Below are 19,207 nucleotides of genomic sequence, written 5' to 3'. Positions count from 1 at the left end.
CCTGTTGCTATCTTCAGTCTCACAGAGAAGCTCCTGTATTTCCCCAACTCTCAGTAGATCAGTAAAATATTCTCTATTTGAGAAGTTCTCAGAATAACTACCTCCTCATGTGGTTGTCTGACCGGAGAAATGCACCTCTTGTTACTTGCCCAGTGGTTTTCCTTCCTGGGTTCTCTCCCCTCACACATACACCTCCACCACCCCAGGTTTTTCATCTGAAAAGCAATTCATGCTCTGAAACAGAGAACCAAACTGTAGACGTAAAATTCTGTTGAAAACAGTGTCTTGAGCTCCAAAGTAGCAACTGCTGGTGATTTTTTTTTTTTTTTTTTCCTTTTTACTGTTGAACTTGGAACTATGTTGGTTTTTGGAGAAATGTCATAAATTACTATTTGCAGAGAATATAGCTAATGTTGCTGTTTGGTTGGTTTGTAGCGGGAGAGAAACTAGGAGTATACAGCAAGGTATATATAAATCTTTGTATGAGAGACTAACCTGATTTGTAAACTTTCACTTAAAGCACAATAAAAAAAAAAAAAAGCCAGTGTCAGTCTCAGTCAAGATGACTATTGCTACTTCCAACTCCAATAAATGAATTTGGAATGTAGAAAAATGGGAATATCCAGTCCTTAAAAGCTCTTGTTTTCAACAGCAATGTAGGCAAATAAATTACAAATGGATTGATAAAACCGTTCACTAATAGTTAAGAAGTTACACTAAGGAATTAAAATTCTGAAACATTTTGTGAAAACAAACATAACCCTTCACAGACTTGAGGGCATCAGATGGTGTTACCAAGGCCCATAGAGAAAGACCACAGATTAATTTAAAACATGTTACCCAGGGAATATAGTAGTTACCACATGTACTCTAATACTCAAAATCCCGATTTGGGCTAGCCCAGAGAATGTGAAAATTATCAGTCACCCAAATGATAACTTTGTAATACACTTTAAGAAGAGACATGTTATCTCCTACCTAAAACAGACCTATTTTTGAAGTGAGCAAACTATTTTTAATTTATTTCATGGGTCAGCAGTGAGAAGCATTTTCTGGATCCTGTTAATTTGTTAGCTGAGGGAAAATCAAAATACATTTAAAAAATTTTCCAAAACTGTTATGCCTAATGAGAGTAGACTACAATGTCTTTGCTTGGCATCATTAGGTAATAGGTTATACTTAAAACTAAAATTAGTTGCTTATAAAGGACCTTAGTATCTTAACAAGCCGAAATGTTCTCCCTTTACACTTCTAATATTAGATCAAATAATTGCTAGAAATATGTAAGTCAACTGAAAAAAAAATGAGAATAATTCTTAAATAGAAAGGGTACCCAAGGAACATGCAAATATTCATTCTTTCAGTAAATATTTGTTGAATGTATACTATGTGTGAGTATCATAGTAGGCAAGAGTGCATTGATAAATAGGAAAGATAAAATACTTCTCTATGGTGCTTACTTTCTTGTGGAAGAGACAGACAATAATTACATAGAAAAATAAATAGGAAAGTAGGAATGTGTACTGTGCAGGATATAACACAGGGTAATATAAACAACAGGGTAATACTTTGGATTGGTCAGAGACATCCTCAAGGTGGGATGTACAAGGAAATAGGTACATAGAAGCACAGTTTATAGAATAAAATTAATTGGAAACTACCTCAATGACCAATAAATAAATAACGAACACTAAATAAATCCAAATGTCGGCAGCCCGAATCTGCCAGGTGCTCCTTGGAAACTCTATGGGGCAGTTCTACACCATCCTATCGGGTCGCTAGGAGTCGGAATCGACTCGAGGGCACTGGGTTTTTGGGTGTTTTAAATAAATCTATACAATGTAGCACGTTTAAGGAATGTAAGTAGTAACATCAAAAATTTTCCAAGACCTAGTGCTGAATGAAAAATTGAAGCTGTAAAGTATTACATACAGTGTGATAACATTTCTTTTAAAGCAGGGTTAATTTCTATGTATGCATACATACGTCAGTGACGAGATGGATGTCCGAAACTATAAATAACAAAATGTTAATAAGGGTGACCCTGGAGAGGTGCGTGGGTATGGAGACCCAAGTGGGGGAGTGATGGTCAATGGAACCTTTAGACTTAGCAGTAATGTTTTAAAGTTTTACAGTTAAAAGGTACACATGTATTACTTTTGTAATAAAAATTACTTTAAACAATTTTAAAAGAAAATTTGATAACCTAAACCAAAATTAAAAACTAATTTCTAATTTCAACTTTATTACTGTAATCTTTAAAGTATCATTTAATTCATCCATCTTCTGTATAAAAAGAAGTGGCAATACCTCTTTTATTATCTTTATTTAGAGGATGTATACTCAACATTAAAACCACTGCATCAGTGAAATTATTGTATATATGAACACGATCAAAACAGAAGAGATGTGAAAGGAATAAGTTTTTTTTTTAACCTTCATTGTTTAAAAACTCACTCAGAAAAGCAAATAGGTAAAAAGTGTGCTGGGCCAGAAATTCTCTCTCGGTGGGAAGCTTTTTGATCACTTTTCTTGTTACATCAAGGAAACATGGACTACATTTATCTCTTGATGTAATCTTCTTTGAAAAGCAGCTAAGCACACTTCCTTCTCTCACCAAATACTCTTCTTCAAGGACAACTCCGAAGTTGAAGTTTGTAAAGCTAAAACATGTTATTTGTGACTGAGAAGAGCCATGTTACCAGCAGATGTTAAGGAAAGTACAGCGTGATTGATTTCTAAGGTTAACATTGACCTCAAACACCAGTGGACTTATAAATTAAACTCAACACCTTAGACTGTTTGTGAAAGGAAACCACGATGAGGCAAAAAAAATATGGGAATGCTGTCTCTTGTAGAGTCGCTTTAACGGTTCTGAAGGACTTTGGGAATAAGTAACATTTCCCTCTGGATCAGCATAGAAGTATGTTCTACCCACTGAAAAGATAATAAACCTAAATCAAAGTTGGCTATTATTCATGAATATATGAAAGTAGCTAAACTTTGGAGTTTAAGACAGCATGTTTTTCTTGAGCAATAAAGATTCAGTTAGATTCTTACAGTATTTTAGTCTTCCCTTGGTTATACAATATACTAAGCAGTGTCTTAGAATAGTCCATCAAAGTCTTCTTTGGCTATCGGCACAGAGGGAAAATTCACAGAAATTTTACTACTATGGGTTTCTCTATGTGATTTCCTGGAGATATTTCAAAGAGAAAAAAAATCATGACATCAGTGAAGGCATCCAGCTCATATAATCATCAGGGCAAGCTGGAATTCTCGTTATGGCACTAGGGTTCCTAACAGAAGAATACCTGAACCTAGCCTAGAATACCTGAACCAATAGCAAAAAATTATGCTTAATATCATGGATTTCTTACCTAGATAAAGATACTTGTAGATTCGATTATATCAGTACTGTAGGACTGGGCACATGGCCAGGGTCCCTCTTCTGGACTTACCCACAACTACTGGTGAGAGGTAATTGACATCATGAAACCTCAGATGTATGTACATCAGACTTAGGCTGAAGAATACTGGCTGAATTCTTAAAATACACAGGATCCAGCAATATAGTTTCACAACATTTTAGCCGTGGGATTGATTGATACTTATCTCTCCACCTTTCCCTACTTGTTCCCTCAAAAAAGGAATGTATAATATGGCTACATCACTGAAAGAAACCTACCTAAGTATTTAGAGTGTGAGTCTAATTAAGAATTAATGAAGGATTTTTTCTGTTTTTTGAGACATTAAAATCTCACAGAATTATGAATGAGGCGAAGATGATTTTGACCAGATATATTGCAATCACTTGTACAAATAAGGAAATACATAAAAGAATTATCCACCCTTATTGAGTACAATTATTATTCCTTTTTTCTGCAAAAATTCATAGAATATACGAATACAGTTAAATGTCATGCAATGTTTTTTTTTTATATCAAAACAAGTTGAAAGACCCATAAAAATATCGGGTTGTTCTGATAATAGATTCAAGGTCATGCAAGTAATGCATTGGCCAAGTGACCATAGAAGTTGCTATTTTAATCAGCAATGCTAAGCTGAATTATGAGGGGAAGATGTTGAAATAGCATTTGAGCTTCTATAATTTAAAAATACCAGACATTTTAAAAAATCTTCATGGACTCCACATTGTAATGTGCCTTATATATTAGGTAATGCAATCCTATCTTGGGACATAACCTAATGGCCTCACACACAAACACATTCATCATGCTGTCCTGCAGATACAAAAAAAGAGAATGTTTTCTCTCTGAGTGTAACTCACATCCCACTGACTTATCATATTCCTGTTGACCAGCAGGCGGCTGAAATAACTTAATATGCTTTGAATATTTAGTTCAAAGTAATGTAAGAAAGCATCTGTCACTTACGTTTTTGAGTCATCCCACAACACACAATAGGGATTCAAAGTACCCTAAAAATAAGCAGAGAAAGAATAAATATATCTTGAGTACATAACTAAAAAATGAGGGGTTATGTAAAATGCAAGCAGATTGGTGGATTTCTTATCTTGTACTAAGATCCTTTAAAGATTCTTTCACTATTTTTTTTATGCTTAAGAAATCGCATTTCCTTTTTCATAAATTTGATGACCCATTTCATGAAATCTCAGTCATGAAAACAACACATTTATTCCAAACATCAAAAATTGAAAGTGAAGCTTTCATATACCACAAGGCCCATACTTTGATGACTTCTATTTCATTTTGCTTTCTCTAAAATATTTATTTCTGGATTACCTTCTTTAAGAAGACCAACAAATTCACAATATTTAAACCATTGTATTATGCACATGTATGTCCACCACTTCTGCTCCTCTGTCTCTAGATGGTGAGCTGCTTGGAGTGAAGAGGTAGTTGTATTATCTATTTACTTCCAAGGAGTTTGTTGACTTGCAATACCTTCTCAATCATCAGATCATACTTGTATAGAGTCATGTCTAATGAAACTATAAGAAAAAAGTGCTAGAATTTTATTCAATTCAATAATTATGTATTGGGTACCCACCATAACCATCAGGATGACACAATGAGTTTTCCACACTGGATTATCAAAGGAAGTACTTTCTGTTTTGAGTTCTAATTGTTGGAATTTTTTTTTCTTTATTTCTGCCTGGTTATATTCCTTTGGGCCTTATTTTGACTTTTGAAATTAACTAAGTGATTCTTCCTTTATGGAATATCTTTAGATATCTATAGACGATATCACATTCCTGCAGAGTCTTCTCTTCTACATTAAACGTACTCTGTTTGTGCTTTTGTTGGTTTCAAGTTCTTACATCCTCCATGTCACTCATCTTTTAGAGCACACACTCTTATTAAAGTGTGTGTGTTTAGTGAAATCATCCACTTGTGTCCAACCTGTGCAGAATAAAGTAGTCTACAATTTAGGTGCATCTACAATTTTGGTGCCATATTCCTAATAACGCAAGTGTACACAGGATTTAATGAAACTTTAATGAAAGTTTACACAGCAAGTTAGGCTCCCAAATGAAAATTTCTACAAAAATTCATTCAGTGACATTAGTTACATTTTTTAAAATTTGTCAACATTCTCTTTGCGTTCTGGTTGTTCCATTTCCAGTACTCTAGTTTCCCTGCTCCCTTATCTTCTCATCTTTGCTTTACAGTAAATGTTGACCTATCGATCTCATTCGGATGTTTTTTTAGAACAGCACTGATCTTACAGGTAATATCCTTTATTTTGTGCGCCACTCTGCTATTTTTGCTAAAAGGTGATCTCAGGAAAGTTTCAATTCAAGGTTCAAAGAGTGTCTGAGGGCAGTAGTCCCAGGGAGTTTTCTGGCCTCAACTGGGCCAGTTAGTCTTGGCTTTTTAAAGAATTTGAATTTTACTCTGCATTTTTCTCCCATTCTATCTGTTGTGACTCTGGTCAGAATGATCAGTGGTGGTAGCAGAGCACCATCTAGTTCTTCTGGTCTCAGGATAGATGAAGTTGTGGATCGTGTAGGCTATCGGCCTTGTAGACTGTTTTTTCTCTGAGATTTTGGTTACCTTCTTACCCTTTTGCTTCAGATGAGTAGAGACCAATAGTTGTATCTCAGAAGGCTGTTCGCAAGCATTTAAGACCCCAGATACTACTCACATCACTCGGATGCAGAACTTAGACTTTTGGTTCACTCCTTTTTATGACGTATGAGTTAGATTAAGTTAATTTGTATATAAACCAATAAAGTTAATTTGTATATAAACCGATTAAAAAAACCCAGTGCCATTGAGTCGATTCTGACTCATAGTGACCCTATAGGACAGAGTAGAACTGCCCCAAAGAGTTTCCAAGGAGCACCTGGCAGATTTGAACTGCCATATAAACCAATATGGGGTACTAATTACAGAATTAACATTTCATAATTATTATTCATAATAGGTTATGACAAAAGACAATAAATATTAGAAGGAAAATACAACATGGACATCAATAAAAGCTGATGTTTGGGCACCCTCTTCCTTTCTTAACCCCCTAAAAAAACTGATTTTTGCTTTCAGATTAAAGCATAAAAATGGGAAATGCTTCCTTTACACTTATTCCATAACTTCATTAAGGCTCAGTTTTATCCTCTACCTTCTTCACCCCTCACATCTTATACATTATTTCATGCTTCTTTCCCTTTCTCTCTGTGCTGGTGAAATTTTGAACAACATCTAAGTGAGAATTATTATAGGTTCCAAACTGCACCCCTCAATCTTGTGCATCACAATACATTCTCGCATGTTCACAACAGACAGACCCCCTCTGTGAGCATTTCTTCTAGTACAGCTTGACAATTGAGGTCAATGACTTGTACAAATCTCAAGTTTAGAAAAATAAGCAAAACAAACCAATTAAAGGAATCTTTGTGCTTAAGGAGTAAGAACGTGAGATGGGAAACATAAAGGAAAAAGCAAAAGATGAGAAAATTCTAAATATTAAAAAAATAAAAAAACTGGCTATAAAGTTCTACCAACAAACCACTTGTAAAATATTTGTTATAAATTTTCAGATACTTCTCTCAAAGGGACCCTGCTACAAGATCTGTTAAGAGGAATTTACAGAAACTCAATAGCAGGAAATGCTGAGCCCAACAGAGCAATAGAAAAACGTAATGACAGGGGGCAAGAGGAAAGCAAGCAAGCTATGAACTAACCTATTGAAATGGATTTAAGAAATGCATTAAACAAAGAAAACAAAAATTGTCAGGTAAAAGAAACAGGCTAAAGGAGAATAATTTACCAAGTTGTCAATATAACTGACACTTAAAAATATTAAAACTGTGTGTATTTGAAAACTTTGGAAAAGATATGGTATTCTTGACAGCCAATTTTTTTTGGCCAAAACACACACACACACACACACACACACACACACATACACAGTCTCTTTGTTCTATTCAAAATAGTATAGTTGAATTTGCTCTATCCTAAAAATTAAACATTTTCAGTCATCAATTTTTAAGCCCTTGAAAGATGCACCATGTCCCAAATTTCCAGTTGCCATAGATGTTCTACACATTACTTTCAAGTGTCTTTAGTAGTCTTTGCTATTTCTTTTACTTCTCTGTTTCACTGTCAACCAACCCAATATCTACTTAAACAATGAATATAAAAGAAAAAATCACCAGCTTTGTCAATATAGTCCTATGACGGTTCTCTCTTTTGCCTTGGTCTGCATAATTTTTCTCTTTCCTTATTTACAAAATAAGAGGTTTGGACATAATAGTACATCCTTGCCAGCACAATTTTAGTACTAATTGAGGAAATGCACATTAAAAATCTGGGGAACACATGTGGGGAGAAGTAAGACCTTAGTAGATATCACAGATTTTTCCACAGTCAAATCTATGACAGGTCACTGAAAACTAATCCATGGGAGCGAACCCTCCCAAGGTTATGTTTTCTAACACATAAATGGCTTCATAGCCCCTAAAAGTATAATACATCACACAAATTCCCATGAGATCTTTTGTGTATATGACCAATTTGAGAACTATAAGTAAACTTGATGAGTTTTTCTCAACCCTGAAAGCCAGCAGTAACACCCTACCTACACCATTGGAGTTGTTGCTCAGAGAAAGAAAGAAAAAGAAAGGCAAGACAAGACTGCAGGCCAGCATGGTCTAATCTGCCTACCCACTCGAAATGCAACTAGACAATGACTTTTGTTTGGAAAAAGGAAATATTTTCAGGGTAGCAAAGTACTTGCTTCCTTAAAGATAGAGATGTTATCCACCTTGGAAAGTAACAGTAAGCCCTGATTGGTCAGGCCCACACACATGGGGGGTGTGTGTGTGTGTATGTGTGTTTAAGTGTGCGTGTATGTGTACACCTACAGATCCATTCTACTTCACTTATTTAAGTCTCAAGAATTACTTTCAATAAAACTATTTACTTATGTGCTTTCCTTATATACCATAGATTCTAGTAATATCGATAAATATAAACATCACTCTGAAGTAACTTTAAGTAATACAAAAAATAATATTCTTTTTCTGGGAAAAACAAATTTGATATTTCTAAAGAGCAAACAATCACCGTGGCTAGGCACTAAGGACCACAAACTATGACTCTTCAGATCACAGCAATAAAATCATTCGTCTGAAGAACTGAACTAAGAATAGCAATTGATTCATTAATGACTTATGAGCTGGTTAAAACTGCTGCTGGCGTTGCTGAGTATGATTTGGAGTTCCAAGGTCCCACATTCTATTACCTGGTCCTATCAGCTCCCAAGGGCCTTATTTATATTTAACATACTGTAAATGCTATTTGTTAAAAAGCTTTTTTAAAAGGACACATTTTATTAAGAAAATGGTAACAGGCTTTTCCCTAGACTCACTATTAGTTCCCATTCCTCATTTTTCCACATGGTATATGAACCAGATATAATTTGCAAGTTATTATTCTTTCCTGAGCTTCAGGAAAGTGCTTGCAGATACTTTTGATATAAGAAAATAGGTGAAAGCAGCCAGACATAATATTAGTGATAAGTCCCGTCTAAAATTGTTTCAATTTTGAAAGCAGCTATGATGGTTATACCCCAACATGATGTTTCAGCTTGTTCCTATCAATTTCATTCTACATATTTAAGACATATCTTTTCTTCACATTTTAGCTAAGGTTGTTATATTTCTGCATAGGGTGTTATCGGTTATCTCTTCAATGGAAATAAACTGATTTTAGTATATTGAACATATCTTTATAAAAGTGACAAAAAATACTAAGATACTTAATAAATCAGTCATATATTTCCTCTCACTGGAGAGGTAAAGTCGTTTTTAAGAAGTCTGATTTGGGTTATAAGATAAAAGTAACAAGCATAGGAATTCAAAATGAGTAACCGTAAAGGGTTTTATATATGGTATAGACAACTAAAGAGAAGAAATGAGGGTTTGAGCAGTCCAGACAGGTTCCATTGTGGGGTGATAACTGAAGTAGCCTCTAAGGACATCGAAATCCCTGGGTGGTGCTAACAGTTAACGTGCTTGGCTGCTAGCCGAAAGGTCGGAAGTTCTAGTCTACTGAGAGGTGGCTTGGAAGAAAGCCTTGGTGGTCTCCTTCTGACACATCAGTCATCGAAAATGCCACCTTTCTATGCTTACACACGTGGGGTCGCTGTGGGCTGGAATACACTCAAATGCAACTGGCTTACAGGTTTCCAAAGACAGCAAGGGGGTCGACACTCCAAGTGAGGGGATAATCAGAATGAGAGCACTTGTGATGGTCTTCTCTTCTCCAGCCTAAGCTTTTCTTCTTCCTCCTCTTCTCCATTCCACCCTTTTTTGGTAACAGATGTGCCTATATTCTCTACAAGTTGGGTCTTTTAAAGTGGGGACAGTATTCTTTTAGCCACCTGGTCAATTCACTCACTCAAAATACTTAAAGGCACAGGATTGATTCTAAGACAGTTGGGATAATTACCTCATCATTCTCACATGCTGACTCTCATTGATACCCCAGAATCTAGCTAACGTTACTATGATTTTGGTGACTAACCCACCGATTTCCATATGTAGAAAAAAAATTTTGTTCATACAGGTTGTCTTAGGCTGAGTTCTCTAGAGAAGCAAAACCAGTGAAGCGTGTACATATATACAGAGAGAGAGACAGAGAGAGAGAGATTTATCTAAAGGAAACGGCTCACACAGTTGTAGAGTTTGGCAAGTCCCAAGTCCGTGGGTCAGGTGTTAGGCTAGAGGTTTCTCCTGACTCATGTGGCTGCAGGGGCTGACAAACCCAAGATCGGCAGGTCAGATGGCAGGCTGCTGGCTCACAGGCAGCAGAGGGTGATGAATCTCAAGATTGACAGGCAATATGGCAAGCTACTGGCTCAAGTCCTAAGAGCTGGAGGTCAGATAACGAGCTGGGTGCAGGATCCAGAGCAAGAAAGTGAGCTTTGCTAGAACATCTATATATATTTTGGATGCAGGCCACATCCCTGAGGAAACTCCCTTTACAACTGATTTGCTGATGTCAGAGCACATTGTGGAAGATGACATCATTACGTAACTCCAAATTACATCATTGCATAACTGCCAAACTACATCATTACATAACTGCCAAACCCTTGAGAACCATGGCCCAGCCAAGTTGACACACAATCTTAACCATCACAGTCCACCCTGTGTCAGCTTGGCACTTGTACACATCACCTTAAACCATACAAAATCTCTAAATAAAGACAATTACAAAGTCATACTTCTACCTAACATGGTACAGCTAACATGCATACAACTGAAAACTCACTAGTCCCGTTTATATCTTATATTTTATAAGTGAAGAAAACAAAAATATTTGATACACACATACAAGGAAGAAATAAAGAAATACTCATAACAATTACAGTCATCATTTCTTCAACTGGCCACATGATTGTAACTGGTATTTAGAACTACCTTCTTCCACCACCCATTCCGTATTCCCTTTACCCTTGGCAAGCACCACAGCTGGTCATGGCTCTTTGCCTGGGGGTGGGAGGGATGACCCAAACTTTCATTTCTGAAGGGTCTGTGCCATAAGTAATCTTGTTGGAACTGGGTTGCTTATAGCAGAAATACCACAAGTGGATGGCTTCAACAAATAGAAATTTATTCCCTCACAGTCTAGGAGGTTAGAAGTCCAAATTTAGGGCACCAGCTCTAGGAGATGGCTTTCTCTTTCTGTCGGCTCTGGGTGAAGGTCATTGTCATCAATCTTCCCCTGGTCAAGAAGCTTCTCAGCACAGGGAACCTGGGTCCAAAGGAAGTACTGTGCTCCTAGTACTTCTTTCTTTAAATTATTTCATTAACTTTAATCACAGGGCATGGTAGTCCTAAGAGACATCCTAAGGGATCTCTTGTACTCCACACATAATCTTCTTCACCTCCATTATGCAACGCCAATCTGATTTCCCCTTGGAAGTAAAGATCAATCACACCAGCCAATATGGTAACTCCCTTCTTTGCCTGTTGATCCAGAGGCATAAGGAGCCCAAGCTAGGTGGCATTCTTAATTTCCAGTTCAATGGAGTCCGTGTTGTGTCCCAAGGTGGGAGTATTTGTCCCTTTGGAACTAAGACCTCTAAGCCTGCATGCAGAGCATAGGCTTGTGGGGATAGGAAGCAAAATTTTTGAGAGTAGTTTACTAGGGATAATAGTAAGTGCTGTCACTCCTATTTCTGCCTCTTGATTCCTGGTTTTGTGAATCATGGCTATGGGAGAAACAGTACCATATATTGGATGCTGGTTGAGAGCACATATAGCCTCCTGAAGAACATTAACCCAACCCTGCAAAGTACTGCCACCTAGCTGGCACTGTATTGTGCCTTTAGGAGGCCATTCCATCACTCTATCAAGCTGCTTTGGGATGATGTGGAACATAAGACCAGTGAACTCCATGAGGATGGGCCCATTGCCTTACTTTATTTGCTGTGAAGTGAGTTCCTTAACCAGAGTTAATGCCGTGTGGGATATGATGACGGTGGATAAGGCATTCTGTGAGTCCACAGATGATAGTTTTGGCAGAAGCACTGCATGCAGGGAAGGGAAGTCCATATTCAGAGTGTCTATTCATCTATTTCACTCCTAGGAACACCATTACTAAGTAGCCAATGCCATAAGTCCATACGAGTCAAAATATTCTGATTACTGCCTCAACTCCACTGTCCATTCAGTAACCATACTCACCTTGTCTTTGTCAATTCAGTGCTGCCACTTGGCCCCTACCATGGGGTCCAATTAGTCCCATCGTAGTTAACCTGCTGTTGAGTCAAATTCAACTCATAAGGATCCCATAGGACAGAGTAGAACTGCTTTGTAGGGTTTCCAAGGCTGTAAATCTTTATGGAAGCAGACTGCCACATCTTTTCTCCCATGGAATGGCTGGTGGGTTCAAACTGCTGAAGCTTTGGTTAGCAGCCAAGTGCTTTAACCACTATGCAACCAGGGCTCCTTATTGTAGTTAGGTGTTTTAATTCAGCTCAGGCAGTTCCCACTGTTAAATCTCACTTACATAAAATAGCAGTTATGGCAGTCTTCAAGGATGCTGGGTTTCCCTTCATAAATTTGCTCCTCACTGTTGTAAAATATGTGTTCTCTGGGCATTCCATGTGTGCGTTTGTGGGCCTAACCTAGTAAATCCACCTAACATGCCAATTCCCTAAACTTTAGAAATCTTCTACAGTACAACAACACAGGTATAGTGCTTCAATTTGATTTAGTGTAGGTCACCACATAAACCACGCTTCAGTGAAACAACCAAATAAACTATTAGATCCTTTCTGAACCTCTCGAGCTGAAGCATTGAATCTTTGAAGAATCTGGGCTTAGTGGGCCAATATCAACAAACTCAGACTGAACCAACTTTACGTTCTTGGCACCGTTATCCCACACCCTTAGTAGTCATTCCCACACATATTCTCCAGATTTCTGTTTGTGCATATTAGAAAATTCCAGCAGTTTTTTTGGAGGATAGTGTACCTCCTCCTGGGTCACACTTTGTACTTCACCTTTTGGGGCTTCCTGGGACCGAAATCTAGTTATAGGTCCAGAAACAAAAATGGGTGGTGGGGGTGGGTCCTGGGAACATTCAGCAATATCTAGTAAGGCATCTACCCCCGGCAGTGCTCAGGCAATGACTCAGATATCACCCAAGGCAATGACTCAGACAAAGGCTATTCAAACACACCTGGGTTAACCTCATCAGATGGAGGTGGAGGTGGAGGGGCTAGTGGTTTTACTGGGGAAGGTAGTTTAGCAGACAAAGATGGAGAAATCTCTTAAAATGGGAGTAAGAGGGCTGGTTCTGTTGGTAGGAATGAGTCAATGGAATTTATGGGCCCAGTGGCCTCAGTTTCCTGATTATTTGCCCATATGTCCCAATCCTATTTTTCAGGATCCCATTTCTTCCCAATCAACACCCTAACTTTAACTTCAGATACAACTGAATGTTGGGAATTCAGCTGGTATTGTAATTTAGCCACTCTTACAATAAATTCTGGGTTTGGTTTTTGGCAATATTAGCTCTGTGACTACCAAAAATAAGGCTTTCTTTTAGGGCACAAGTGGCAACTTTGAGGTCTTTTACGTGGTGCTTGAACTGTGACTCTGAAGCCCTGACCTAATCTCTTTCTTTCACTGCTTTGTCTAGTGAAAGGAGCACCAGCCAACCAGATTCCTTATATGTCTCATTCTGACAAAATTGTAGAAAAGTATAAACATGCTATCACCCAGAGCCTTACTCCTCACTAATACTTGATCTACTGGTGGTGATATTTTGCATATTAATATTGCCACCTCATGCCATGGATTAGAAGAACCCTCTTTACTACTGGAGGCAGAGTCATTGCTGCCTTTAAGGCTAGTCAGACTTGCGGACCAATTTAGAAAACTCATCCTTACGATTTTGTTTCTCTAGAACTACTCTCGGTACCAAGTGTCTTAGGCTGGGTTCTTTAGAGAAGCAAAACCAGAGAGATTGAGATTTATCTCAAGGAAATGGCTCACATGGTTGTAGAGGCTGGCAAGTCCCAAGTCCATGGGTCAGGCAACAGGCTGGAGGCTTCTCCTGACTCCTGCAGCTTCAGGGGCTGATGAACCCAAGATTGGCAGGCAATATGGTAAGCTGCTGGCTCAAGTCCCAAGAACCAGAAGTTAGACGATGATAAGCCAGATGCAGAATCCAGGGCAAACAAGTGAGCTGTGCCAGAACGTCCATATATATATTGGACGCAGGCCACACCCCTGAGGAAATGCCCTGTACAACTGACTGGCTGATGACATCAGATCACATAGAGGAGGATGACTGCATCACTACGTAACTGCCAAATTATATCATTACATAACTGCCAAACCACTGAGAATAATGACCCAGCCAAATTGACACACAACCTTAACCATCACATATGGTTTAGTTCTTTTGTATATTGGTAGACATAACATGCAGCCAGAGGAGAACGTTTGACTCAAAGCTTAAATATGTTCATTTCAAATAGTTTTATTGAATTAAAACAATGTGACTTTTTATTAAGACTGTTTTTGAGGTTATTCTTTTTCAACTTATCAAAATGTTTTCCTTTAATTCACATGCTTTTTGAACTCCAATTAATGATTTTGTCTCTATTTTGGAAGGTCTAGTGATTCTTCATTTACTAAGTGTTTTCGCCCTAAGGAATATGGTGCATATTTTGACATGATATTGATTACTCGGTAATTCTACAGTTTTGAGAATTGTTTTTCCCCAGTGCTTGCAACAGGATAGGCATTACCATAATGAACAATAGAAAGAACTAAATAAACATTTTAAAAACGTATTTTGAACAAATTCTAACTGAAAACAAACATCAAAAGTTTCTTCCAGTTTTCAGTGCAGTGATGAGTTTAGGTCTCTACTAAGGCATGAGGAGATAGCTATTGAAATAAAACATGTTCTTGTGTTTAGAGGGAACCAGTATATGCAATAGCGCTTTGACAACAGTAGGAAAAGACCTAGATAGTTTAAGAATTATTCGTGATATTTGAAAGTTACTGCTGAAAGATTTGCAGTTTTCATTAAACAATCTAGAAAGCCTGAGGTACCTTAGTAAAAAGTGGTTCACAGGGAAGATCACTGCCATTTTTATAAAACCAAGCCTGATTTCTTTGTGAAATCACAAACTATACAACAGCAGAAAATATACAGGCTTGGTAGCCCAGAAGATGTAAATATAAGTTCTGTTTCATCATTCACTAACTAGATGACTTGGGAAAATGACTTAATCACTTTTCACTTCAGTTTTTTGGTATGCAAAGATCAATTTGATAGTACAAGAGATAAACAGTATGTACATGTTAAGCATGAGATTGGCTGACTTTCACCCAAGTTTTAATGGGAATCACCTTCCTTGCCCCAACATATTAATGATTAAGTGTTTAAAGTGAATATGTACGTGATAAATAATTTTAATTTCTACATAAGACTGCACAAGATCTGAAGAATTTCATTCTTTTTTTTTTTTCAAGCTAACATTTATCACAGATTTACAATGATCCTGGCACTGTGGTGTGTGCTTTACATCATGTTATCTCCTTTAATTCTCACAACAGTTTTTTTTTCTTTTTTTGTTGTACTTTAGGTGACGGTTTACAGAGCAAATTAATTTCTCATTAAACAATTAATACACGTATTGTTTTGTGACTTTGGTTACCAACCCACGACATGTCAACACACTCTCCCCTTCTTGATCTTGAGTTCCCCATTACTAGCTTTCCTGTCCCCTCCCACCTTCTCATCCTTGCCTCTGGGCTGGCGTGCTCGTTTTGTTTTAAGGGCCTGTCTAATCTTTGACCAAAGGGTGAACCTCAGGAGTGACTTCAGTACTGAGTTAAAAGGGTGTCCGGAGGCCATACTCTCACGGTTTCTCCAGTCTCTGTCAGACCAGTAAATCTGGTCTTCTTTTGTGAGTTAGAGTTTTGTTCTACATTTTTCTCCAGCTTTTTTCAGGACCCTCTATTGTGATCCCTGTCAAAACGGTGGTGGTAGCCAGGCACCATCTAGTTATGCTGGACTCAGTCTGGTGGAGGCTGTGGTACTTGTGATACATTAGTCTTTTGGACTAATCTTTCCCTGCATCTTTGGTTTTCTTCACCCTCTCTTGCTCCAGATGGGGAGAGATGAGTGGAGCATCTTAGACGGCCACTCGCAAGCTTTTAAGACCCTAGATACCACCCACCAAAGTAGAATGTAGAACATTTTCTTTATAAATTATGTTATGCCAATTAAGCTAGATGTTTCCCAAGACCATGGTCCCCTAAGCCCTCAGCCCAACAATTCCGTCCCTCAGGGAGTTTGGATATGTCTGTGAAGCTTCCAAGACCTTGTCTTGGTTAAGTTGTGCTGGCCTGCCAAGTGCTGTGTACTGTCTCATCCTTCACCAAAGAAGATCTGGAGAATTTCATCCTCCGCATTGCATTTATATATCCTCCTATCCACAGTTAATCATAATCCTTTGTACTACTTTTATAACTTCTATTGCTGCATGCATCTTAACTGCATATATTTATGTGTCAGTATTCCCCACTACATAGTGAAACAAGCTTTTATTCATCTCGGTCTCTTTGTGCCTAGCACAGTGCCCAGTTAATGTGCATACACTGATAAATTAACTATTCACTAGCTATTTCCTTGGATAAAATAAATTAATCCTGAAGAAAATCATAGAATAGTATGACATTCCATTTCTATATAATAACAATATATAACAAATACATTCATTTGTAACTACAAATACTCTAGAAAATCTGTTAAAGGCTTTATTGGTCAGAAAGAATGACTGCTAACCTCTTAAGGTAAATTCTACAAGCAACTCAGTGCCAAGTGGATGATACTTACATTAGCCAAATGAGCTAGTTCTATCTCCAGGAACGAATCAGTTGTTTTGGGTTCAGGCCTGATTGTGACCACAATGATTTTGGAATTAACGACAGTATAATTTCTGAAACAGAGTAATTATGATTAAAAGGAGAAAAGATTGATGAAAAATATTAATTCCTACTGCTCAATACGTGCTGGAATGACACATTAAATAAATGCAACCTAAGCAAAAAATAAAAGAAACTGTAGGTGAGTAGATTTAAAACGTGATACAAATATCAAGGTATCATTCATGGAAGGATACAGTCCGTTTATTGGTACAAACAGACTCTCTGGAATTAGAGAACTTTGGGAAAAAGCTAGTGCTGAATATTACCATTTTAAGAAAGATGAAAAAGCCACAGTACTGACAAGCTTTCCATTACTTAAATCTGATTCACCTAGGAGAGAGATGGATTGTAAATTTAACCTTAAGGCAATCTTTAAATGGATATAATTCATTTATCTCAAGGTGGACTTAGCAGTTTTGTTCTCCAGGAGCCCAAATATTCTTGCAAAATGCTATCTCGACATTTTTTAAACTATCCCAAAATACATTATGAAAAATGATTGGAATATGGCATAGCAAGAGAGCAAGTAGAGATTAAATATAAATGAGTGCAGTTCCTAATTGGAAAACCTGGTGGTGTAGTGGTTAAGTGCTAGGGCTGCTAACCAAAGGTTTGGCAGTTCGAATCCACCAGGCGCTCCTTAGAAACTCTATGGGGCAGTTCTACTCTGCCGTATAGGGTTGCTATGAGTCGGAATCACTCGACGGCACTGGGTTAGTTCCTAATTATTGACTGCCATTTATTCTAATGAAAGAAATTTACAAGTCAATGCTTTATTTAAATATGCTCAATCTATGGAAAGCATTTACCTTTTGAAATATCTTACCAAGTACAGTTCACTCACAAAAAGTTTAAGCTACTTTAAATATAATCATATTTACAAGTCATAAAAATTAGACATAAATATAATTTAAATATATAAAACTGAAATAAACCTTTATTGCATATATAGGTTTTAATCCAAAATGCACACAACACTCCAGATCCCTTATTATTTAGAAACTTAAAGATCTGTTGATAGTACTTTTAGCTGTTTGAAGAAATATATATATATTCACCCCTGCTGTTTGATTTGAAATAAACTACTTATTCATAAAAAAAAAATAGGGCATGTACAATTCTGGGAAACTCATACTTGGTATCAAAGACAAAGTCGTTTTTTTCCCTCTTTCTGCTTGTTAAGATATCACTTACAGATAATAAAATTTACCAATTTTAAGTGTGTGGTTTAGTGCTCTTAGAAGTTGTATATGACCATGCAACCACCACCACAATGACTACAGACAGCTGCTCTCTCTCCTAACCAGTTTCTACAATCACCTTTTCCCTGTTTTTTTTTTTTTTACTTTCCTCACCTGGTAGCCTTGGGTATGCTGTCACAATAATTTTGTCTTTTCTAGAATTTCACTCAAATGTAACCATACACTACAGAGACTTTTGTGTTTGACTTTATTTAACATAATGTTTTTGAAATTCATCCCTGTTGCTTCTTATGGCTCAGTGATATTCCACAGTATGCACATACTACAATTTGTTGGTCTATTTATCAATTAAAGGACCTTTGGGTTGCTTCAGATTTTTAGATCTTATGAATAACAGCTATTCGAATTCAGTTATTATGATTAATTGGTATACATGCTTTTTGTGTGAACATGTATTTTTTATGTCTTGGGTAAATACCTAAGAATGGCATTGCTGGGTCATGCGATAAAGACATGTTTAATTTTACAAGTTATTGCCATATTGTTTTCTAAGGTGGCTGTAGCATCAAAGTCACTTAATTCTGATATTGCCGGACAATGTTGGACCTCCCATTCTTTGTGAGTCAACTGAAGGTAAGCTACCTTGAGGAGGATATAAAACTAAGCTCCACATGCCATGCTCCCTGTGCCAACTTGTTCTTCCCTGTTTCTCTGCTGAGGAAAAGGATTCAGGGATCAACTGAGAATAGGTGGAATTAACACTGGGAGGCAATACTGGGCGACTGAGTGTACCAGTAGAACTGACAGGGTTCCCAGAGAATGACAAGGTACACATGGCTTAGAGTTGAGGGGAAATGGCTGCCTGTCACCACCAGAAAGAATATAGAGGTTTATCCTAGAGAAGAACAGGTCTTGAGCACACAGATACAAGTGACGTTTTCACATTGGTCTGAAGACGTATGATTTCTGATTGGTGACCTGAATGAAAATGACTTCCTCATCACCCAAATTCCACCTGCCCTTTTATTCTGCTTCTGTTTATAACCCA

At 37.4% G+C, this 19,207-nt stretch overlaps 1 protein-coding gene across 1 annotated transcript in view; it reads right to left on the bottom strand.

The window, feature by feature from the left end:
* ADGRB3 (adhesion G protein-coupled receptor B3) overlaps positions 1 to 19,207 on the bottom strand; it is a 795,310-nt gene that overhangs the window by 322,689 nt on the left and 453,414 nt on the right. The window contains exons 14-15 of the mRNA XM_023544583.2: positions 16,866 to 16,968; positions 4,398 to 4,441 (exon numbers count right to left, since the gene is read on the bottom strand). Of these exons, the coding sequence (XP_023400351.1) occupies positions 4,398 to 4,441; positions 16,866 to 16,968 (147 nt within the window). The remainder of the gene's footprint in view (positions 1 to 4,397; positions 4,442 to 16,865; positions 16,969 to 19,207) is intronic.

The sequence above is a fragment of the Loxodonta africana genome, chromosome 1, assembly GCF_030014295.1.
Source record: "Loxodonta africana isolate mLoxAfr1 chromosome 1, mLoxAfr1.hap2, whole genome shotgun sequence".
NCBI lineage: Eukaryota > Metazoa > Chordata > Mammalia > Proboscidea > Elephantidae > Loxodonta > Loxodonta africana.
This window is presented reverse-complemented; position numbering and strand designations above follow the sequence as displayed.